Raw genomic sequence first — 24720 nt, forward strand, 5'->3', positions numbered from 1 at the left:
GCGAGGAGATCTCCAGAGTGAAATCTTTGCTTATGAGGTGTCAGTACGATAGACACGCATCTTTGGTTTTTGAGAGGGATTACGGGAAGTACCGCTCGCCCGACCCTTACAGAAACTGCAGGATGTCAGTGAATAGTAAAGTGGTTACAGGACTGGTCGACACTGCGGGGTCCCTGAGACGATCCAGATCAGGGATCCTGGAGGTTGTCAGATCCTTCTACTCGCACCTCTTGGGGAAGAGGGATCTTGATTGGGATGAGATGTCGGCTTTCCTGGCTGAAGCTGTCCCCGAACCAGGGGTAGACCCCTCTCTTGACGTTTTGACAGAAATGATCAGGGAAGAGGAAGTTCAGTTGGCGATTGAAGGGCTTGCCCCCAAAAAATCGCCTGGTCCAGATGGCTTAACATCTGAATTCTATAAGACCTTTAAGGACGTTTTGGTTCCCCTCTTGACTGAGGTATTCAATGAGTGTCTTTCCTCGGGCATTCTGCCGAAGTCAATGAGGAGGTCTGCTCTGATCATCTTGTCAAAGGGTAAGGACCCGTCTTGCATTGGGAACTGGCGTCCCATAGCGCTTCTCAATGCAGACAGGAAGGTTCTGGCAAAGGTGCTGTTTAATCGGCTGGTGAAATTTGCACCCCGACTCCTTTCGGGGGCCCAGCATTGCTCTGTTCCAGGCCGCAGCACATTTAGTGCTGTGCTCAGTGTCCGAGAGGCAGTGGAGCAGGGTAGGGCTGGTCACTGGAAGGGGTACATGCTGTCACTGGACCAGGCAAAAGCGTTTGATCGGGTTGATCATGAGTACCTCTGGTTCGTCCTTCTGAGATATGGCCTGCCCGGGGGGTTTGTTGATTGGCTTAAGACCTTGTACAGTGGGGCAGAGAGTTTCCCGCTTGTGAATGGTTGGATTGGCAGCTCTTTTGAGGTTGGGTCCGGTGTTCGCCAGGGTTGTCCCTTGAGCCCGCTGCTGTACGTGTTTGCGATTGACCCTCTTCTTAGGAGGGTGGAGCGTGGACCGTTGGCCGGGATCGGGATGGACCGGGCAGCACCGGAAGCCACTCTGAGGGTGGTGGCGTATGCCGATGATGTCACTGTGTTTGTTTCCTCTCATGAGGAGGCAGGGTGGCTGATGTCAGAGGTAGATCGCTACTCGGAGGCATCCGGGTCCAAGATCAACCGGGATAAGTGTGAGAGTCTCTGGCTGGGAGGAGGAGATCCTGGTTTTGATCTCCCGGACACCCTTCCAGGACCCAAAGTCTCTGCAAAAGTCCTTGGCATCGAATTTGGCCAGGGGGATTACCCCAAACAAAATTGGGACAGCAGGCTAGAGATCGCCACTCAGAAGGTGAACCAATGGAAGGGTTGGTCTTTGACCCTAAGGGAAAGGGTAAACCTGATCAAAACTTACCTGCTCCCTTTACTGATTTATCTGGGCAGTGTATGCATCTTGCCGGAATCTCTCTGGACTCGGGTCTACAGTTTGTTCTTCCAACTGTTATGGGGGAATAGACTGAACCTGGTCAAGAGGGAGGTTACTTACCGTACGAGGAGACTAGGAGGGTTGGGTATGGTCAACCCTGTGGTATTCCTTGTGGATACCTTCATTAAGATCAATATCGCAAACCTCTGGAAAGAGAGGGCTCCTCCGTGGGTATTCTCCTGTAGGGGATGGTTTCAGCCTTTCTTCCAGGAATGGGAGACAGGAGGGCAAGTGAAGGATCTTCGCACACCGCATGGACATCTTCCGGCTTACGCTACCTTGGTTCTGAAGGTAATTCGTCGGTGGGGTCTGGGAATGTGGGAGATCAGGACTCTGCCAAGGAAACTCCTTGACAATAGGGTTCTGTTGACCCATTTCCAGAGGCCTCTGGCGCTCAGGGACTGCCCAAGTCGGGATCTTGGGGTGGGTTTGCATCTTTTGAATTCTATCAGGATCCCCTCGAAGTTTTGGGACTTAGCTTGGCGCTGCTTCCATGGGAAACTGTGTGTGAGGGACAATCTGAAGTGTAGGAGCTCTGAGGACAGGAATTGTCCTCGGGAGCATTGTGGTACCTTGCTGGAAAGCATGGACCACTTCCTGCTTCATTGTCCCTTCAACACAGAGGTGTACAACAGGGTGGGCGCCTTCATTGGCTGGTCTCGGCTGGCCGGTCTCTCCTATGCGGAATGGGCCTATGGAGCATTCGGAGACCTTGGTGGTCGGGACCGCTGCACCTTATTTCTAGTTAGCGCAGTGGTTAGGTATCACACGTGGAACGCACGGTGCTTAGTATCGACGCAACGAAAAATCCTCCCAGTGGAAGATGTGTTTAGGACCATACTCGGTGACCTGGTGAAGGTGCGCTCTCTGGAGTATGGGAGACTGGGCGCGCGGAGGGCCGCTCTCCTCTGGAGGGGCTTTTCTTTTAGTGTACCCTAGTCTGGTCATCTCCTTTCCTGGTGGTGGGCTGCTGCTGACACTGTAGATTTTTGTTTTGTTTGATCATTATACAGTGATGTAGGGCTGCAGGCGCCGAACTTGGGCTTCGTGATTTGTAATTATTGTGGTGTGTGCTGCTGTATATAATGTATATATTGTATATAGGGATATAGATTTGGGTGTAGGTGTTAGGTTGGGTGGTGGGAAAAGGGGGGAGGTGGGATTATCTTGTGGGACTATGGGACACTGGGTTGTTTGGGGGAAAACTGGCACTGCCTGATCTGGCCTATGGACGTTGGACATGGACTGAGGCATGAGACGCAGGACCAGCTCTCAGGTCAGTGCGGGGGGTTGGGAATGAAGGATAGCTTAGTATTGTATATATTTGTAGTTATTTTATTTAAAAAAAAAAGTTCATGTATATAGTTTTTGTTTGCCATTGTTTATTTTATTTGTTATTTTTGTTTGGTGACCGGACCAGAAGGTCAAAGTAGTTTTTCTGTATATACTGTATAATATGTGTGAGAGGAGAGAATGAGCGGCTGGACCAGTGTTCAGTATACTGATTATTTTCTGGCTAATATTTTTGTTATGTTTTCTGCTATTATTATTGTTATGTTTTTCATTTTTATAATAAAAGATCTACAGGATGTAACTCAGGATCAGTAATGTATATACACAGTGACTGCACCAGCAGAATAGTGAGTGCAGCTCTGGGGTATAATACAGGATGTAACTCCGGATCAGTAATGTATATACACAGTGACTGCACCAGCAGAATAGTGAGTGCAGCTCTGGGGTATAATACAGGATGTAACTCAGGGTCAGTAATGTAATGTATGTGCACAGTGACTGCACCAGCAGAATTGCGAGTGCAGCTCTGGGATATAATACAGGATGTAACTCAGGATCAATAATGTATGTACACAGTGACTGCACCAGCAGAATAGTGAGTGCAGCTCTGGGGTATAATACAGGATGTAACTCAGGATGAGTAATGTAATGTATGTACACAGTGACTGCACCAGCAGAATAGTGAGTACAGCTCTAGGGTATAATACAGGATGTAACTCAGGATGAGTAATGTAATGTATGTACACAGTGACTGCACCAGCAGAATAGTGAGTGTAGCTCTGGGGTATAATACAGGATGTAACTTAGGATCAGTAATGTAATGTATGTACACTGTGACTGCGCCAGCAGAATAGTGAGTGCAGCTCTGGGGTATAATACAGGATGTAACTCAGGATCAGTAATGTATATACACAGTGACTGCACCAGCAGAATAGTGAGTGCAGCTCTGGGGTATAATACAGGATGTAACTCAGGATCAGTAATGTAATGTATGTACACAGTGACTGCACCAGCAGAATAGTGAGTGCAGCTCTGGGGTATAATACGGATGTAACTCAGGATCAGTAATGTATGTACACAGTGACTGCACCAGCAGAATAGTGAGTGCAGCTCTGGGGTATAATACAGGATGTAACTCAGGGTCAGTAATGTAATGTATGTGCACAGTGACTGCACCAGCAGAATAGTGAGTGCAGCTCTGGGGTATAATACAGGATGTAACTCAGGATCAGTAATGTAATGTATGTACACAGTGACTGCATCAGCAGAATAGTGAGTGCAGCTCTGGGGTATAATACAGGATGTAACTCAGGGTCAGTAATGTAATGTATGTACACAGTGACTGCACCAGCAGAATAGTGAGTGCAGCTCTGGGGTATAATACAGGATGTAACTCAGGATCAGTAATGTAATGTATGTACACAGTGACTGCACCAGAATAGTGAGTGCAGCTCTGGGGTATAATACAGGATGTAACTCAGGATCTGTAATGTAATGTATGTACACAGTGACTGCACCAGCAGAATAGTGAGTGCAGCTCTGGAGTATAATACAGGATGTAAGTCAGGATCAGTAATGTAATGTATGTACACAGTCACAGTACCAGCAGAATAGTGAGTGCAGCTGTGAAGCATAAGGGAGTTTTCATTTTCCTGAAACCAGCACAGGTAACTGACAGCGATGGGAGTAGGAGTGCACAGATGGACAGTTTGTCTATTACATACAAGACATCAGCGACTATAGGAGATGAATACAGAGTAGAAAATCTTAAACTGCAACATTTCTGTACAGCAGTGTTCCCCTAGTCTGGTCCTCAAGAGCCACCAACAGGTCATGTTTTCAGGATTTCCTTAGTATTGCACAGGTCATTGAATGCTTGCCTGTCCAAGTGATGCAATTATCACCTGTGCAATACCAAGGAAATCCTGAAAACATGACCTGTTGGTGGCTCTTGAGGACCGGACTTGGGGAACACTGCTGTAGTGCAACATGCAATGGTCCAGAAATTCTGTTGGCCCGGACTCTCTACGGCAGACCTTCAGTTCCCGCCGGATAGCAGAGTTACATCTGTCAATGAACAGCCTCATTACTTTGCAAAAGGGACCATTCTTTTCAGACAATCCCTGGGCTGCGGTCTTCTGTGCGGACAACCTTCTGATGGACGTTGTGGTTTTCTTCTCCGCTTGCTGTCAGTGAACTGGAACATTTGCTATTGATATTTAGAGGCCGAGTAAAACTGATCGGTGCTGGGCTTAGAACAAGATGCGGATCTTATTAACTGGGACAGACTTGGTGTTTAGACTTAAAGGGAACCGGTCACCTGAATTTGGCGGGATCGGTTTTGGGTCATATGGGCGGAGTTTTCGGGTGTTTGTTTCACCCTTTCCTTACCTGCTGGCTGCATGCTGGCCGAAATATTGGACTGAAGTTCATTCTCTGTCCTCCGTAGTACACGCCTGCGCAAGGCAAGATTGAAAAAGGCGTGGGATCCCTCGACATTTTATTAACCAGCAGACGGAAAGCAGACAGCTAGGGACCGATGTTTACAACCTGGGAAGGGGGTATTGCCCATGGAGATTCCTAGGCTATCAATATCAGCTTACAGCTGTGCACTAAGCTTTACTGGTTATTAAAATAGGGGACCAGTTAAAAATAAAAAATTACATAGGATCCCCCTATAATTAATAGCCAGCAAAGGCTAGGCAGACAGAAGCGGGCTGCTATTAACAGGCTAGGAAGGGGGCCATGGATATTGGACCCCTCCCAGGCTAAAAATATCAGCTATAATTTTAATTCTGTTACAGGGGACATTGGCTTCAGTGGACTGGGTGAGGACGTGAGTATAGCTGGTTTGGTTTAATTTAGATTCATTCAAGGAGTCTGTGTCATTATAAAGGACTTTATTTTGGGTGTGGTATTTTATACAATATCACTATGGGGTTAGTATTGGGGGCATCTTATAGATGGCTCTCCATTACTAACCCCTGCGCTTGATGTCACCTGACAATACAAAGGTGACATCAATCCCCCCCAACTATCACCCCACTTGCCACCGCACCAGTACAAGTGGGAACAGCGAAACTAAGTGCCAGAATTGCCACATTTTATGCATTTCTGGGGCAGCTGAGAGCTGTTGTTTATAGCCAGGGAGGGGCCAATATCCATGCACCCTTCCTAGGCTATTAATATTAGTTTGCAGCTGTCTGCCTAGCCTTTGCTGGCTATTAAATTTAGAGAGACCCTACATCATTTTGTAGGGGGGAGTCTCTCAATTTAAAAGCCAGTAAATACCAAGTACAGAGCTGTGAGCTGATATTAATAGCCTGGGAAGCTCCATGGGTCTCAGCCCAGAACTGTCTGCTTTCCCTCTGCTGGTTAATAAAATGTTGGGGGATCCCACTCCTTTTTTTCTGAAAGGCATTTACAAAAAAAAAAAAAAGGTACAGTAAACTACATACAAAACACTGATTATATATCTCAGTCACATATATATATATATATTGTATCTACCTATATATCTATCTAATCTCTCTATATCTATCGCTATACCCTGAATAATGTTTCCATGGAAAACTATGTAAATGACAGAATTGCTCTATGTGAAAGCTCATGTTAAAATTGCTTTGCAATCAGATCACATTCACATGAAAATCGGATGTCATGTGTTACAAAAGTGTTACAAATCGAACTGTACTCGCATGAAAATTGCATGACACTCGTCCCACTTTTCCTTTTTTTTTCACAGTGATGGGTATAAGCCCTAAAATGAATTATATGCAGGGAAAATTTCCACCTGAGATTCTGGCGCCAAGTTCAGCTCTGCTACATCTGTGCAACTACCACCAGGACTCCACGATAAAAAGGACTAACAAAACGATAGAAAAACAATGAATGGAATGAAGCAAGACACGTGGGGAAGGACGCGCAGGACGCACGGACAGATGCACAGACACATGGGGAAGAACGCACAGGACGCACGGACAGATGCACAGACACATGGGGAAGAACGCACAGGACGCACGGACAGATGCACAGACACATGGGGAAGAACGCACAGGACGCACGGACAGATGCACAGACACATGGGGAAGAACGCACAGGACGCACGGACAGATGCACAGACACATGGGGAAGAACGCACAGGACGCACGGACAGATGCACAGACACATGGGGAAGAACGCACAGGACGCACGGACAGATGCACAGACACATGGGGAAGAACGCACAGGACGCACGGACAGATGCACAGACACGGAGGGAAGGACGCGCAGGACAGACAGACAGACTTACGTGACGTGTCCGGGCGTCTGACTGCAGCGGTAGCCAAAGAGACAAGAGACGACGGGTTAGAAAGTGACGGCGAAGTCATATTAGGAAGCCATAATGCCTTGTAATCTGGGGCCCCAACTACACCAGGGCCACAGTGAGTGACCAATCAGATCGCTGCTCTCATTCCCTAATGTGCCTTATTATGGAGAAAGCTGGAATTTGATTGGTTACTCGCCCCGCTCTGTCTCACTAGTGATGTCAGGACCCCAGGGCGAGTTCGGGGGCTTCTTAAAGGGATTCTAAAAGTGGAGGTGAAGTCAACCAGAACGTGTAGTGCTCCAGTTTCCAGCTTCTGAGCACCGATTTTTGTGACCGCAGCTGCAGGGAGACGGCAGCTTTTCTTACATTTGCTCCATGCGAAATAGATTAGTCATGCCTGCTCTATACGGCCAGGACAGGAGCAGACGTGACCAATCAATCCTGCAGGGATCACAGCTGTGCAAACCAGAGGAGCAACGTCCTGAGCCTAAATCTGATTATTACACGGCCTGCGGCTTCCCGGGCCAAGACAAAACTACAACTCCCAGCATGCCCTCTTAGACACAGGCTGTGACACATGCTGGAAACTGTAGTTTTGCACTCACTGGATCTGGAAAAGTGCTCCTCATCCTAGGCAGGCGTGGAAGAACCGGTGAATATTCTGTATATATTGTGCACTTATGTAATGGAATAATGTGAAGACACGAGACGACGCCGGCGGCTGACATCAGGTTTATTGCTGCTGCAAAAGAATAAACTGGAAAAGCAAAATAATCCCATTAGTCACAAAACTTACACCAGAGCGGCCCCTAGTGGTGACTGCAGGTTAGTGCAGGAGGGCGACACCTCCCAGAATAGCTACAACTCCCATTATCCCAGCTGAAAGCTCAGGTCAGATAATACTCAGCAGAGATCTTAAAAAGGGTGACAAATTGACACAAAATATGGCAGAAAAAAAAATCGATGAAATTGTCATTAGACGAGAAGAGACGGGAAAATACTGAAGTGTTATCACTATGGAGTCCCAGCTGCAGCGCTGCTGAGGGTCTGTGACAGTGGTGACCGGTCAGCCGCACACTGGATACGCTGGGGTCTTGTATGGTGCGGACCCGTCCTCTGCAGATCTGGGGGATCAGACGGAGTCACTCACCTGCTGACCACACGGGAGGAGATGAGGGTCCGCAGCAGGCCGCCATAGTGTCCGATGCCCCTCGCCCCTGGCACAATCATTCCCCAGGGTCATTGTAACAAAAGTCTGAGCCTTCTGAGCTGAGGGGGTTAATAACTGGTAGGAATAGTGAATGCTGTGGGGGGTCTCAGAGGGTAATGCATTTCTATTCCCGTCTTCTATGGGATGTGAAGCTAAAAGGGATTCTCCATACACAAGGAGATGACGAATATGATGGCTGGGGGTCTGACTGCGGAGACCCCCACTGACCCCGAGAGCGGGGCACACGCTCATCACCGCTCTCAGGATCGGTGGGGGTCTCAGCAGCCGGACCCGCAGGACATGTGCAAAAACAGAGATACACATAAATAATTTAGAGTGGTCCCAAGATGTAGTAAGCAGCCATACTGCCCCCCCCCCCCCCCACACACAAGTGTCCGCCGCTGCCCCACCACCACCCACACAAGTCTCCACCGCTGCCCCATCACCTCCCACACAAGTGTCCGTCGCTGCCCCACCACCTCCCACAAGCGTCCCCCAGACAACCCCCCAACTCACAAGTGTCCGCCGCTGCCCCACCACCTCCCACAAGCGTCCCCCAGACAACCCCCCAACTCACAAGTGTCCGCCGCTGCCCCACCACCTCCCACAAGCGTCCCCCACACAACCCCCCAACTCACAAGTGTCCGCCGCTGCCCCACCACCTCCCACACAAGTGTCCGCCGCTGCCCCACCACCTCCCACACAAGTGTCCGCCGCTGCCCCACCACCTCCCACACAAGTGTCCGCCGCTGCCCCATCACCTCCCACACAAGTGTCCGTCGCTGCCCCACCACCTCCCACAAGCGTCCCCCACACAACCCCCCAACTCACAAGTGTCCGCCGCTGCCCCACCACCTCCCACAAGCGTCCCCCAGACAACCCCCCAACTCACAAGTGTCCGCCGCTGCCCCACCACCTCCCACAAGCGTCCCCCACACAACCCCCCAACTCACAAGTGTCCGCCGCTGCCCCACCACCTCCCACACAAGTGTCCGCCGCTGCCCCACCACCTCCCACACAAGTGTCCGCCGCTGCCCCACCACCTCCCACAAGCGTCCCCCACACAACCCAACTCACAAGTGTCCGCCGCTGCCCCACCACCTCCCACAAGCGTCCCCCACACAACCCCCCAACTCACAAGTGTCCGCCGCTGCCCCACCACCTCCCACAAGCGTCCCCCACACAACCCCCCAACTCACAAGTGTCCGCCGCTGCCCCACCACCTCCCACACAAGTGTCCGCCGCTGCCCCACCACCTCCCACACAAGTGTCCGCCGCTGCCCCACCACCTCCCACAAGCGTCCCCCACACAACCCCCCAACTCACAAGTGTCCGCCGCTGCCCCACCACCTCCCACACAAGTGTCCGCCGCTGCCCCACCACCTCCCACACAAGTGTCCGCCGCTGCCCCACCACTTCCCACAAGCGTCCCCCACACAACCCCCTAACTCACAAGTGTCCGCCGCTGCCCCACCACCTCCCACACAAGTGTCCGCCGCTGCCCCACCACCTCCCACACAAGTGTCCGCCGCTGCCCCACCACTTCCCACAAGCGTCCCCCACACAACCCCATAACTCACAAGTGTCCGCCGCTGCCCCACCACCACCCGCACAAGTCTCCGCCACTGCCCCACCACCACACACAAGCGTCCCCCACACAACCCCCAACTCACAAGTGTCTGCCGCTGCCCCGCCACCACCCCACACCAGTGTCTGCCGCTGCCCCGCCACCACCCCACACCAGTGTCCGCCGCTGCCCCACCACCACCCACACGTGTCCCCCACGCAGCCCCCTCTCCATCTACGTGTAAGCCAATATCCCACAAGTGTCTGCCGCACTTCCCGCACCACCCACATGTGTTCGCTACGCAGCCCCCTACCCTCAAGTGTCAGCTACACTGTCATAATGCCTAAATCTAAAGGGCCCCAATGCAACGCCAGTAGCAGGGCCCCCCTGTATAATGTGGGCATCTTATGTCGCCTTCTGCCCCCACAACCACCAGGGCCTGAATGCAGTTTCTACATCTGCACTGTGACCCTCTCCCTACAAGTGTCAGCCCCCACTAGCCCACCAGGGGCACCACTCCTCTCCTTATCTCACCAGCGCTGCAGACTCGCCGCCCACTGTGGACTGCTACATGCGCCATTGTCTTGAGACGACAGATCATAGGTTCTCGCTGTTCTTCAGTCTGGAGATAGTGGCTGGAGTCGCACATCTGAGGGATTGGATGAATCGCCATGCATCTGTCTGGTCATGCTGGGACTTGTAGTTCCACAACAGATAGAACTACTGGCTGCAGAACACTGCATTCATCACCAGAGGGCAGCGACAAACCACCAAATCAGAGGAGAACTTAACAGGACGGGGGCGCGTATCACCAGTGCGAGGGCAGGAGCCCCGACATCACAGGGTGCACATATAATATGTAGTGAGCGTGAATGTAGAATACACAGAGGCTGAAGAAACAGAATTCTGCTGGAAAACTGCCGCATGCCGGCTACAGGGGGTGATTAGTTTTGTACTCGGGTCCAGTAATGGGCGTAGGTCGCTCTGAAAAAGATCTTTATGTTCAGAAATGTAAAAAAACAAATTAGTTGAACTCACTTTTATGTGGGGGGGGGGGGGGGGGGGTGAAAACTATTTCTAGGCCTCATGTGTCAAAGTTGTCCCTTAAAAAAACAAGCAAAAAGCTGCAGTGTCACATGATTGTTAGTCCTCGGGGGAGGAGCTCTGTCTTGTGTTTCTTGATTTGCCGTGTCATGCTCCGCCCCTGCAGCGCCGCACTAGGTGTAACAGTGACTCCATGTTACGCCGGAATCACACGTCCGTATATTTCCGGTACCGGAGATATCAGTGTCCATGTGTACTACTTGTGGCAACCGTGCGCTGCATTAGTACCACACGGACAGCCGCCGGGGAAGAAGCGCTACAGTAAGCGCTGTTCCCCGGTGGCTGGTGCTGAAGCCGGCTGTCATCATTCTCCCCTGCTCTGCCGGCAGAGGAGAATGATGAGAGCCGGCTTCAGCACCAGCCGCCGGGGAACAGCGCTTACAGTGGCGCTTCTTCCCCGGCAGCCGTCCGTGTCACACAGAGGACAAAGTGTGTTCTCCGTGGGCATGTGTGTGGGACGTTTTGCCGTCCATGCGGATGACAAAAACGGACATGTGCACATGTTTTGCCCACGGACACACGGTCTGTGGAAACACACTGACATGTGCACGTGTCTCCGGTACACGTGAAACCAGTCACCACACGTACCGGAGATACTGATGTGTGAAAGGGGCCTTACAAGGAATGGCTCCTTTAAGACATTTCTTGCAGCTTTAGAAAAAAAATAAAGAATAAATAAAAAGTTCTAGAACATTCCAATAAAAAAAAAAATAGTTGTCAACATCTCCGATTGCTGTCAGCAAATTGAACCAAAGAGATTTTTAGACTTTGGTTGAAAACTAAAATCAGTTCACTGACAACAAGTAGACATCCGAAAAAGAGTGTCATCATGCAATGGACAGATTAACCCTTCATAGTCGCCCCATCATGCCTCTTCCATGTCTCACCTTGGCAGGTGGGTTTGGGGTGGTCCCACTTCCCGGACTTTGTGCACATGCTATGGCTGGATCCTACCAGTAAGAAGCCGGGGTCACATCTGAATCGGACGTTCGTCCCCTCTATCGGGACGCGTCCCGCCATGTTGTGCTCTACGTCTCCATTCTCCAGCTTCAAGTGCATCCGAGGACAGGTGGGGACTGCGGAGGGAAGAGGAGCCATGAGCGCAGAGGAGCAGCAGAGTCAGGCCAGAGCCACGAGCCGGACCGGCCAGAAGACGGGCGAGCAGAAGGCAAACAGCGGCACACTGAGAAGTGCACAAAGCTAAGCAACTATAATCTAGGCAGCAGCGGAGCAACCTACAGCGGACCTTACTGTCAGAAACGGGATTGCCCCCCACCAATATCCATTTACAGCAGTGCAGCGATGGGACGCTGTATATCAGAGGAGTCTAGGACTCAGGATGGACAGCGACATCACCAACCCCAACTAGTAAACTCCGCCCCGACTGTGACATCACAAGCCGTCCCCAAAATAACACTGCCCTCTCACATTATGACATTTCTGTACTGCCCACCTGTGACATCACCAGCTTCCTACAGGTAACACCTCCTTGCCATAAAACACCGCCCCTCACTGTGTGACATCACCTGTCCTTCCCGGATAACACCGCCCCCACTGTGTGACATCACCTGTCCTTCCTGGATAACACCGTCCCCCACTGTGTGACATCCCCTGTCCTCCCCGGATAACACCGCCCCCACTGTGTGACATCACCTGTCCTCCCCGGATAACACCGCTCCTCACTGTGTGACATCATCTGTCCTCCCCGGATAACACCGCTCCTCACTGTGTGACATCATCTGTCCTTCCTGGATAACACCGCCCCTCACTGTGTGACATCACCTGTCCTTCCTGGATAACACCGCCCCCCACTGTGTGACATCACCTCTCCTTCTCGGATAACACCGCCCCTCACTGTGTGACATCACCTGTCCTTCCCGGATAACACCGCCCCTCACTGTGTGACATCACCTGTCCTTCCTGGATAACACCGCCCTCCACTGTGTGACATCACCTGTCCTTCCCGGATAACACCGCCCCCACTGTGTGACATCACCTGTCCTTCCTGGATAACACCGTCCCCCACTGTGTGACATCCCCTGTCCTTCCCGGATAACACCGCCCCCCACTGTGTGACATCACCTGTCCTTCCCGGATAACACCGCCCCCCACTGTGTGACATCACCTCTCCTTCTCGGATAACAGCGCCCCTCACTGTGTGACATCACCTGTCCTTCCCGGATAACACCGCCCCCCACTGTGTGACATCACCTGTCCTTCCTGGATAACACCGCCCCCCACTGTGTGACATCACCTGTCCTCCCCGGATAACACCGCCCCCCACTGTGTGACATCCCCTGTCCTTCCTGGATAACACCGCCCCTCACTGTGTGACATCACCTGTCCTTCCTGGATAACACCGTCCCCCACTGTGTGACATCCCCTGTCCTTCCTGGATAACACCGTCCCCCACTGTGTGACATCCCCTGTCCTTCCTGGATAACAGCGCCCCTCACTGTGTGACATCACCTGTCCTTCCTGGATAACACCGCCCCCCACTGTGTGACATCACCTGTCCTTCCTGGATAACACCGCCCCCCACTGTGTGACATCACCTGTCCTTCTCGGATAACACCGCCCCCCACTGTGTGACATCACCTGTCCTTCCTGGCCATAAAACACCGCCCCTCACTGTGTGACATCACCTGTCCTTCCTGGATAACACCGTCCCCCACTGTGTGACATCCCCTGTCCTTCCTGGATAACAGCGCCCCTCACTGTGTGACATCACCTGTCCTTCCTGGATAACACCGCCCCTCACTGTGTGACATCACCTGTCCTTCCCGGATAACACCGCCCCCCACTGTGTGACATCACCTGTCCTTCCTGGATAACACCGCCCCCCACTGTGTGACATCCCCTGTCCTTCCTGGATAACAGCGCCCCTCACTGTGTGACATCACCTGTCCTTCCCGGATAACACCGCCCCCACTGTGTGACATAACCTGTCCTTCCTGGATAACACCGTCCCCCACTGTGTGACATCCCCTGTCCTTCCTGGATAACACCGCCCCCACTGTGTGACATCACCTGTCCTTCCTGGATAACACCGCCCCCCACTGTGTGACATCATCTGTCCTTCCTGGATAACACCGCCCCCCACTGTGTGACATCCCCTGTCCTCCCCGGATAACACCGCCCTCCACTGTGTGACATCACCTGTCCTTGCTGGATAACACCGCCCCCCACTGTGTGACATCACCTGTCCTTCCTGGATAACACCGTCCCCCACTGTGTGACATCCCCTGTCCTCCCCGGATAACACCACCCCCACTGTGTGACATCACCTGTCCTTCCTGGATAACACCGTCCCCCACTGTGTGACATCCCCTGTCCTCCCCGGATAACACCGCCCCTCACTGTGTGACATCCCCTGTCCTTCCTGGATAACACCGCCCCCACTGTGTGACATCACCTGTCCTTCCTGGATAACACCACCCCCACTGTGTGACATCACCTGTCCTTGCTGGATAACACCGCCCTCCACTGTGTGACATCACCTGTCCTTCCTGGATAACACCGCCCCCACTGTGTGACATCCCCTGTCCTTCCTGGATAACACCGCCCCCACTGTGTGACATCACCTGTCCTTCCTGGATAACACCGCCCCTCACTGTGTGACATCACCTGTCCTTGCTGGATAACACCGCCCTCCACTGTGTGACATCACCTGTCCTTGCTGGATAACACCGCACCTCACTGTGTGACATCCCCTGTCCTTCCTGGATAACACCGCCCCCCACTGTGTGACATCACCTCTCCTTCTCGGATAACACCGCCCCTCACTGTGTGACATCACCTGTCCTTCCCGGATAACACCGCCCCTCACTGTGTGACATCACCTGTCCTTCCCAGATAACACCGCCCCCACTGTGTGACATCCCCTGTCCTTCCTGGATAACAGCGCCCCTCACTGTGTGACATCACCTGTCCTTCCTGGATAACACCGCCCCCCACTGTGTGACATCACCTGTCCTCCCCGGATAACACCGCTCCTCACTGTGTGACATCATCTGTCCTTCCTGGATAACACCGCCCCTCACTGTGTGACATCACCTGTCCTTCCTGGATAACACCGCCCTCCACTGTGTGACATCACCTGTCCTTGCTGGATAACACCGCACCTCACTGTGTGACATCACCTGTCCTTCCTGGATAACACCGTCCCCCACTGTGTGACATCCCCTGTCCTTCCTGGATAACAGCGCCCCTCACTGTGTGACATCACCTGTCCTTCCTGGATAACACCGCCCCCCACTGTGTGACATCACCTGTCCTTCCTGGATAACACCGCCCCCCACTGTGTGACATCACCTGTCCTTCTCGGATAACACCGCCCCCACTGTGTGACATCACCTGTCCTTCCTGGATAACACCGCCCCCCACTGTGTGACATCACCTGTCCTTCCTGGATAACACCGCCCCCCACTGTGTGACATCACCTGTCCTTCCTGGATAACACCGTCCCCCACTGTGTGACATCCCCTGTCCTTCCTGGATAACAGCGCCCCTCACTGTGTGACATCACCTGTCCTTCCTGGATAACACCGCCCCCCACTGTGTGACATCACCTGTCCTTCCTGGATAACACCGCCCCCCACTGTGTGACATCACCTGTCCTTCCTGGATAACACCGCCCCCCACTGTGTGACATCACCTGTCCTTCTCGGATAACACCGCCCCCACTGTGTGACATCACCTGTCCTTCCTGGCCATAAAACACCGCCCCTCACTGTGTGACATCACCTGTCCTTCCTGGATAACACCGCCCCTCACTGTGTGACATCACCTGTCCTTCCCGGATAACACCGCCCCCCACTGTGTGACATCACCTGTCCTTCCTGGATAACACCGCCCCCCACTGTGTGACATCACCTGTCCTTCCTGGATAACACCGTCCTCCACTGTGTGACATCACCTGTCCTTCCCGGATAACACCGCACCTCACTGTGTGACATCACCTGTCCTTCCTGGATAACACCGCCCCCCACTGTGTGACATCACCTGTCCTTCCCGGATAACACCGCCCCCCACTGTGTGACATCACCTGTCCTTCCTGCATAACACCGTCCCCACTGTGTGACATCCCCTGTCCTTCCTGGATAACACCGCCCCCCACTGTGTGACATCACCTGTCCTTCCTGGATAACACAGCCCCTCACTGTGTGACATCCCCTGTCCTTCCTGGATAACACCGTCCTCCACTGTGTGACATCAGCTGTCCTTGCTGGATAACACAGCCCCTCACTGTGTGACATCACCTGTCCTTGCTGGATAACACCGCCCCCACTGTGTGACATCACCTGTCCTTCCCGGATAACACCGCCCCCACTGTGTGACATCACCTGTCCTTCCCGGATAACACCGCCCCCACTGTGTGACATCACCTGTCCTTGCTGGATAACACAGCCCCTCACTGTGTGACATCACCTGTCCTTCCTGGATAACACCGCCCCCACTGTGTGACATCCCCTGTCCTTCCTGGATAACACCGCCCCCACTGTGTGACATCACCTGTCCTTCCTGGATAACACCGCCCCCACTGTGTGACATCACCTGTCCTTCCTGGATAACACCGTCCTCCACTGTGTGACATCACCTGTCCTTCCTGGATAACACCGCCCCCACTGTGTGACATCACCTGTCCTTGCTGGATAACACCGCCCCTCACTGTGTGACATCACCTGTCCTTCCTGGATAACACAGCCCCCACTGTGTGACATCACCTGTCCTTCCTGGATAACACCGCCCCCACTGTGTGACATCACCTGTCCTTCCTGGATAACACCGCCCCCACTGTGTGACATCACCTGTCCTTCCTGGATAACACAGCCCCTCACCGTGTGACATCACCTGTCCTTCCTGAATAACACTAAAAGCATTCCAACTAAAGAGACCCTTGTGGGGGGAGGCTCCTGCTGCAGACAGTTGCCTTACAGCTAGATCTTATCTGAGTCTCGTGAGGAGGGAAAAATGGATGGTCTGTCAGGACACAAATACCTTAGATTCCTGACAAATTTAATTGCAGATTTTTATCTACATTGCTCACAGATTTAATCTTTAAATTAGACAAAAGCAGAAGGTGATGGGGGCTGCGCACAGCGTCCTCCCTACATTTAGTGCGTACGTCTAAAAATCCTCTCACATACACACAATGTCTCCAGAGAAGCTCACTGCCCAAACTGAGGCCAAAAGTCTGCCCTCCGACCTCCACATGGGCAGAATACACTAACAATGAAGAAAGAGGAGGAGATGGCGCCACCTCCATAGAAACAGATACAGAAGCATCGCAGAGCAGGCAGAGGGAGCGCTGCCCTGCATCGGCCAGCAGAGGGAGCGCTGCCCTGCATCGGCCACAGCAGAGGGAGCGCTGCCCTGCATCGGCCACAGCAGAGGGAGCGCTGCCCTGCATCGGCCACAGCAGAGGGAGCGCTGCCCCGCATCGGCCACAGCAGAGGGAGCGCTGCCCCGCATCGGCCACAGCAGAGGGAGCGCTGCCCCGCATCGGCCACAGCAGAGGGAGCGCTGCCCCGCATCGGCCACAGCAGAGGGAGCGCTGCCCCGCATCGGCCACAGCAGAGGGAGCGCTGCCCCGCATCGGCCACAGCAGAGGGAGCGCTGCCCCGCATCAGCCAGCAGAGGGAGCGCTGCCCCGCATCAGCCAGCAGAGGGAGCGCTGCCCCGCATCAGCCAGCAGAGGGAGCGCTGCCCCGCATCAGCCAGCAGAGGGAGCGCTGCCCCGCATCAGCCAGCAGAGGGAGCGCTGCCCCGCATCAGCCAGCAGAGGGAGCGCTGCCCCGCATCAGCCAGCAGGGGGAGCGCTGCCCCGCATCAGCCAGCAGAGGGAGCGCTGCCCCGCATCAGCCAGCAGAGGGAGCGCTGCCCCGCATCGGCCAGCAAAGGGAGCGCTGCCCCTCTTATAGCTGTAGAGATCACACATCCAAAACTTACACGGGTCACTCGGCTTGTTGGGTGGCATGCAGCGGTGGCAGGCAGCGGTGGCGCACGGCTCCGCACCTTTAATGTCAGTGACACACAGATAATCTCCAAGACGTGGCAGCAGCTTCATCAAGTCTGATCAGAATGTTAAACTAAGAACCTCATGTTCAGTTTTGTAGACATTTGTTTAGTGGAATTAGATCAACGTATAGGTTTTGGATGTGTGGTCGCGGCTTTCTATACGCTATGGTATATTATATATGGTATACAGCTCCGTAAAAAATTAAGAGACCACCACATTAAATCCCGGTCATGGGCAGCCCAATCTCCAGACCTGAACCCCATTGACAACCTCGGGAATGTAATCAGGATGATAAATAGTCAGAAGCCATCAAACAAAGAAGAACTGCTGACATTATTGCACCAGAAGTAGTGTGAAAGACTGGTGGAAAGCTGCCAAGACGCATGAAGTCTGTGATTAAAAATCATGGTTATTCCACAAAATATTGATTTCTGAACTCTTCCTGAGTTAAAGCATTAGTGTTGTTGTTTCTAAATGATTATGAACTTGTTTTCTTTGCATTTCTGAGGTCTGAAAGCACTGGTTATTTTTTTTTTTTTAATTTTAACCATTTCTCCTTTTCAGAAAAAAAAAATACGAAATGTATTGCTTGGAACTTCGGAGACATGTTGTCAGAAGTTTATAGAATAAAAGAACAATTTACATTTTACTCAAAAATATACCTATAAAGAGAAAATCAGACGAACTGAACATTTTGCAGTGATCTCTTAATTTTTGCCAGAGCTGTATAGTGCGGCTCTACTCGCCCTCCGGCAGAGAGTATTCTCCACATCATCCAGCCCTGGATCCAGACATCTATCACTAGACCCGGGGAAGGACTGGGGGTGGGAGAGCCAGATCCAAGGACTGAGGGTGGGAGAGCCGGATCCAAGGACTGGGGGTGGGAGAGCCGGATCCAAGGACTGGGGGTGGGAGAGCCGGATCCAAGGACTGAAGGTGGGAGAGCCGGATCCAAGGACTGGGGGTGGGAGAGCCGGATCCAAGCACTGGGGGTGGGAGAGCCGGATCCAAGGACTGGAGGTGGGAGAGCCGGATCCAAGGACTGAAGGTGGGAGAGCCGGATCCAAGGACTGAAGGTGGGAGAGCCGGATCCAAGGACTGGGGGTGGGAGAGCCGGATCCAAGCACTGGGGGTGGGAGAGCCGGATCCAAGGACTGGAGGTGGGAGAGCCGGATCCAAGGACTGGGGGTGGGAGAGCCGGATCCAAGGACTGGGGGTGGGAGAGCCGGATCCAAGGACTGGAGGTGGGAGAGCCGGATCCAAGGACTGGAGGTGGGAGAGCCGGATCCAAGGACTGGGGGTGGGAGAGCCTGATCCAAGGAAACTGGGTGTGGGAGAGCCGGATCCAAGGACTGGGGGTGGGAGAGCCGGATCCAAGGACTGGGGGTGGGAGAGCCTGATCCAAGGAAACTGGGTGTGGGAGAGCCTGATCCAAGGAAACTGGGTGTGGGAGAGCCGGATCCAAGGACTGGGGGTGGGAGAGCCGGATCCAAGGACTGGAGGTGGGAGAGCCGGATCCAAGGACTGGGGGTGGCCCTCGGAGTTACACATTAGGTGCCGAGAATGGTGGGGGAGCAGAGCAGGGATCTGCTGACTTGTACTTACGGCAGCGGCTAGGTTTGTCCATATCCGTCCATGTCCCGTCCCGCTGGCACTTTCGTACTTTTGGCCCAGAAATCTCCCGCTCCCCTCGACAAACAAATTCAATCTCATAATCCACCGGGAGATATTCAACCGCTTTTACCTGAGAGAGAGTCAGGCCCCGGTAACGTATCCCCCCGTCCCGAGGGGGGTGTATGATACGGCAGCCTGCAACGACACAGAGGGGACAGCACAGCATGACATCCTGACATCCTCCTCTACAGCTGTGCGCAAAAGTTTACATACTCCAGGAGAATTTGGTTTCCTTGCCCTTTTTTTCAGAAGATATGAATTATAACACCAAAACTTTTTCTCCATTCATGGTTAGTGGTTGGGTGAAGCCATTTATTGTCAGACTGCTGTGTTTTCTCTTTTTAAATCATAATGACAACCCAAAACATCCAAATGACCCTGATCAAAAGTTCACACACCCTGGTGATTTTGGCCTGATAACATGCACAGAAGTTGACACAAATGGGGTGAATGGCTACTAAAGGTAACATCCTCACCTGTGACCTGTTAGCTTGTAATCAGTGTGTGTGCATGAAAGCCGACTGTTATGAAAGGTAATTCAGTACCACAATGGACATAGAGGTCAGCGCACATACAGTGACCTGGCAATAACCCAAAAAACAAGAACGAGCTCTGAGACGTGGGAACTCTGTTGACCTCAATCCCTAATGCTCTCCAACCACACTAAAGGCAGCCGTGGATTGCGCCTAACGCTCCCTATGCAACTCGGCACAGCCTGAGAAACTAGCTAGCCTGAAGATAGAAAATTAGCCTACCTTGCCTCAGAGAAATACCCCAAAGGAAAAGGCAGCCCCCACATATAATGACTGTGAGTTAAGATGAAAAGACAAACGTAGAGATGAAATAGATTTAGCAAAGTGAGGCCCAACTTTCTGAACAGAGCGAGGATAGGAAAGGTAACTTTGCGGTCAACACAAAACCCTACAAAAACCACGCAAAGGGGGCAAAAAGACCCTCCGTACCGAACTAACGGCACGGAGGTACACCCTCTGCGTCCCAGAGCTTCCAGCAAGCAGTAAAAAACAAATTGACAAGCTGGACAGAAAAAAACAGCAAACAAATAGCAAAGAGGAACTTAGCTATGCAGAGCAGCAGGCCACAGGAACGATCCAGGAGGAAACAGGTCCAATACTAGAACATTGACTGGAGGCCAGGATCAAAGCACTAGGTGGAGTTAAATAGAGCAGCACCTAACGACTTCACCACATCACCTGAGGAAGGAAACTCAGAAGCCGCAGTACCACTTTCCTCCACCAACGGAAGCTCACAGAGAGAACCAGCCGAAGTACCACTTGTGACCACAGGAGGGAGCTCTGCCACAGAATTCACAACAGCCGACTGAGTTTCTGGGATCCAGACAGACTCTTGCATCTTTCATCCAGCCACTGACGTTTCTGGATTGTGAGTCATGGTGAAAGCAAAAGAATTGTCAACGGATCTACGGGAAAAGGTAATTGAACTGTATAAAACAGGAAATGGATACAAAAAGATATCCAAGGAATTGATAATGCCAGTCAGCAGCGTTCACACTGTGATTAACAAATGGAAAATCAGGGCTCTGTAAAAACAAAACCACGGTCAGGTAGACCAACAAAAATGTCGTCTACAACTGCCAGGAAAATTGTTTGAGATGCAAAGAAAAACCCCAAAATGACATCAGCTGAAATACAGGACTCTCTGAAAACTAGCAGTGTGGCAGTTTCAAGATGTACAATAAGGAGGCATTTCAAGAAAAATGGGCTGCATGGTCGAGTCACCAGAAGTAAGCCATTACTGTGCAAATGCCACAAAGTATCTCGCCTACAATGTGCAAAACAGCACAGAGACAAGCCTCAAAACTTCTGGAACAAGGTAATTTGGAGTGATGAGACCAAAATTTAACTTTTTGGCCACAACCATACACGTTACATTTGGAGAGAGGTCAACAAGACCTATGATGAAAGGAACACCATTCCTACTGTAAAGCACGGAGGTGGATCGCTGATGTTTTGGGGATGTGTGAGCTACAAAGGCACAGGAAACTTGATCAATGTTGAAGGAAATATGAATGCAGCACGTTATCAGCAAATACTGGAGGCAAATTTACAATCATCAGCCCGGAAGCTGCGCATGGGACGTACTTGGACGTTTCAACATGACAACGATCCAAATCACAAGGCCAAGTCGACCTGTCATTTGGCTACAGCAGAACAAAGTGAAGCTTCTGGAGTGGCCATCTCAGTCTCCTGACCTCAGTATCATTGAGCCACTCTGGGGAGATCTCAAGCGCGCAGTTCATGCTAGACAGCCCAGGAATTTACAGGAATTGGAGGCTTTCTGCCAAGAAGAGTGGGCAGCTTTACCATCTGAGAAAATAAAGAACCTCATCCACAACTACCACAAAAGACTTCAAGCTGTCATTGATGTTAAAGGGGGCAATACACGGTATTAAGAAATGGGGTATGTGAACTTTTGATCAGGGTTATTTGGATGTTTCGGGTTGTCATTATGATTTAAAAAGAGAAAACACAGTAGTTTGTCAATAAATAGCTTCACCCGACCACTGACCATGAGTGGGGAAAAAGTTTTTGTGTCATCATTCATATTCTCTGAAAAAAAGCCAAGAAAGCAAAAATTCTGCCGGGGTATGTACATTTTTTAACACAACTGTATATTCCGACATCTCTATTCCCCCCGGCCCTTCTTCTATATCCTGACATCTCCATCACACCCCTGTGGTTCTCGTCTATATCCAGATATCGCTATCCCCGCGTCCTCCTCTATATCCTGACATCTTCATCACACCCCGGTTCATCTCTATATCCCAACATTTCTATCTCCCCTGGTCCTCCTGTATATCCCGACATTTCTATCTCCCCTGGTCCTCCTCTATGTCCCAACATCTCCATCACATCCCGGTTCTCCTCTACTGTATATTCGGACATCTCCATCACACCCAGGCCCATCGTAAGAAATCTGTGGTCCTCCAATATATCCCAACATCTCTATCCCTCCCGGTCCTCCTTTATATCCTGACACCACACCAAGGCCCATAGTCAGACATCTCCAACACACCCCGGTCCTTCTCTACACTCTATGTCACATCCGGACCCGCCTGTAGATCCCGACATCTCATCACCCGGCCGTCCTCTAGTCGGACACCTATGTCACATTCTGGCCCTCCTCTATAGTCTGACATCGCCATTCCCCCTGGTCCTCCTCTATATCCTGATATCTCTATTCTCCCTAATCCTCATCTTTATCCTGACATCTCCATTCCCCTCCCCTTGTCCTCCTCTCTATATCCTGACATCTTCATTCCCTCCTAGTCCTCCTCTCTATATCCTGACATCTCCATTCCCCTCCCCCATTTCTCCTCTATATCCATACATCTACACGCCCACCTGGTCCTCCTCTCTATATCCTGACATCATCCACTGCACCCCCCTTCATCCTCCCTATGTCCTGACATCTCCATTCCTCCCCACTGTCCTCCTCTATATCCATAAATCTTCACACCCTCCTGGTCCTCCTCTTCATATCCTGACATCTCAACTCTCTCCCTAGTCCACCTCTCTATGTCCTGACTTCTCCACTCCCCCCCGGTTCTCCTCTCTATATCATACACCTCCACTCCCTCATGGTCCTCCTCTTCATATCCTGACATCTCCTTTCTCCCTAGTCCACCTCTCTATGTCCTGACATCATCCACGCCCCCGCCACGGTTCTCCTCTCTACGTCCTGACACCTATGACATATGACATCATGTCTTGGTTCCACCTTCTTCAGATCTGACATTTGTCGGCCCCATCTGGAGCCTTCACCTGCGTCCTCGCATCTCACCTGTTGTGCTGTTATTCACTGATCCATAGACAGGAGACAGCAAGAGAGCGAAGAAAAGATGGAGGCTGCGAAACATCTGGAGGAAGAGATAGAGAATGAGAGTAAGAAAGTGATGATAGGAGAGAAAGAAGAGGAGGAAAATGGGAGATGGACACAAATGGAGATGCAGGTTTGCACAGGTTGGAGACAAGCAGGGTTAGATGGAGATTTTTGCAGGGAGTAAATACGGGTGTTGAAGACCCTCAGGCCGATAGTGCCAGGTCATAGCATGAGCTGAAGGGACAAACAATACCTTCCCAATATTCGCTCCCACAGAGTATGACACCATCTTGGATGCAGCCAGGGCCGGCCTTACGTAAGATGTCCGGTATGGGCCCTTTTATTAACCTCCCCCATATGGTATACTGACACATAGTGCACATGTAACAATACTATATAATGAGTCACTGTCAAATAGTGCCGCCATACACTAACCCAGAGGAATACATAATGCATATGTAAATCCCGCCATATTGTGCTCCAATTCCATCATACCGTGACCTTATAACATGAAGTCATGTAATGACAGCACCGTGTAAGGTCTTAAAAGGATAATCCGGTTCCGCTCAGGTCCTCAACCACGCTGTGACGTCGAACCTGAGTGCGCAGCGTGTACCGTCATCCTGTACCAATAGGACAAATGCGCAAAATCTGAGTCAGCGGACGTCTGTAGACGTCACATTACCGGAATACCCCTTTAATAACATGTGCCGCCCCCTGAGCAGGGACGACCGATGCCACCACACGGGTCGTACACCCCTCATCACGACTCCCACCCCCATCATGTAATCCTCCGGCAGGGACGTCACACTCACCTTTGTCTTTTTCGGTCTTTTACGCCGTACCGCAATCACATGCTCAGATTGACGTCCACGTCACATGATGAGCAACATGGAAACTGGGGAAAAAAAAAACGGAAGAAAGAGCGAGAAATGGGGTTTTTATTACTTCATCCATTTTCAGTAACTTCGCCAGTTTTCATGAATCCCGGACGCCCCTCTAGATTGGCGCGAGACGGCGACGCTGGCCACAACACGACGACATATCGCTGTATGCTGCTGCTCTATCGCAACATAAAGGTGCCGTATCGCAACCTGAAAATTATCACGAACGCAACCAGCGAGTTACAAATTGTCCCCCTGGTCCCGACTCGGCTCGCTTGCATGATATTGATGTCTAGCAGCAGTGTACAGAGAGTTT

The 24720-nt window shown here is 51.8% G+C and overlaps 1 protein-coding gene across 4 annotated transcripts in view; it reads right to left on the bottom strand.

Moving 5' to 3' along the window:
• Window positions 1-24720, bottom strand: part of GABBR1 (gamma-aminobutyric acid type B receptor subunit 1) — a 146873-nt gene that overhangs the window by 114511 nt on the left and 7642 nt on the right. For 2 of the 4 annotated variants that reach the window (XM_069746228.1, XM_069746229.1), the window contains exons 2-6: window positions 24336-24418; window positions 23482-23557; window positions 19591-19794; window positions 11852-12040; window positions 7066-7086 (exon numbers count right to left, since the gene is read on the bottom strand). In XM_069746228.1, coding sequence (XP_069602329.1) covers window positions 7066-7086; window positions 11852-12040; window positions 19591-19794; window positions 23482-23557 — 490 coding nt within the window. In that variant the 5' untranslated portion in view covers window positions 24336-24418. The remainder of the gene's footprint in view (window positions 1-7065; window positions 7087-11851; window positions 12041-19590; window positions 19795-23481; window positions 23558-24335; window positions 24419-24720) is intronic. The other 2 variants (XM_069746230.1, XM_069746231.1) reach the window with 2 other exon arrangements.

The sequence above is a fragment of the Ranitomeya imitator genome, chromosome 2, assembly GCF_032444005.1.
Source record: "Ranitomeya imitator isolate aRanImi1 chromosome 2, aRanImi1.pri, whole genome shotgun sequence".
NCBI classification, from domain to species: Eukaryota; Metazoa; Chordata; class Amphibia; order Anura; family Dendrobatidae; genus Ranitomeya; species Ranitomeya imitator.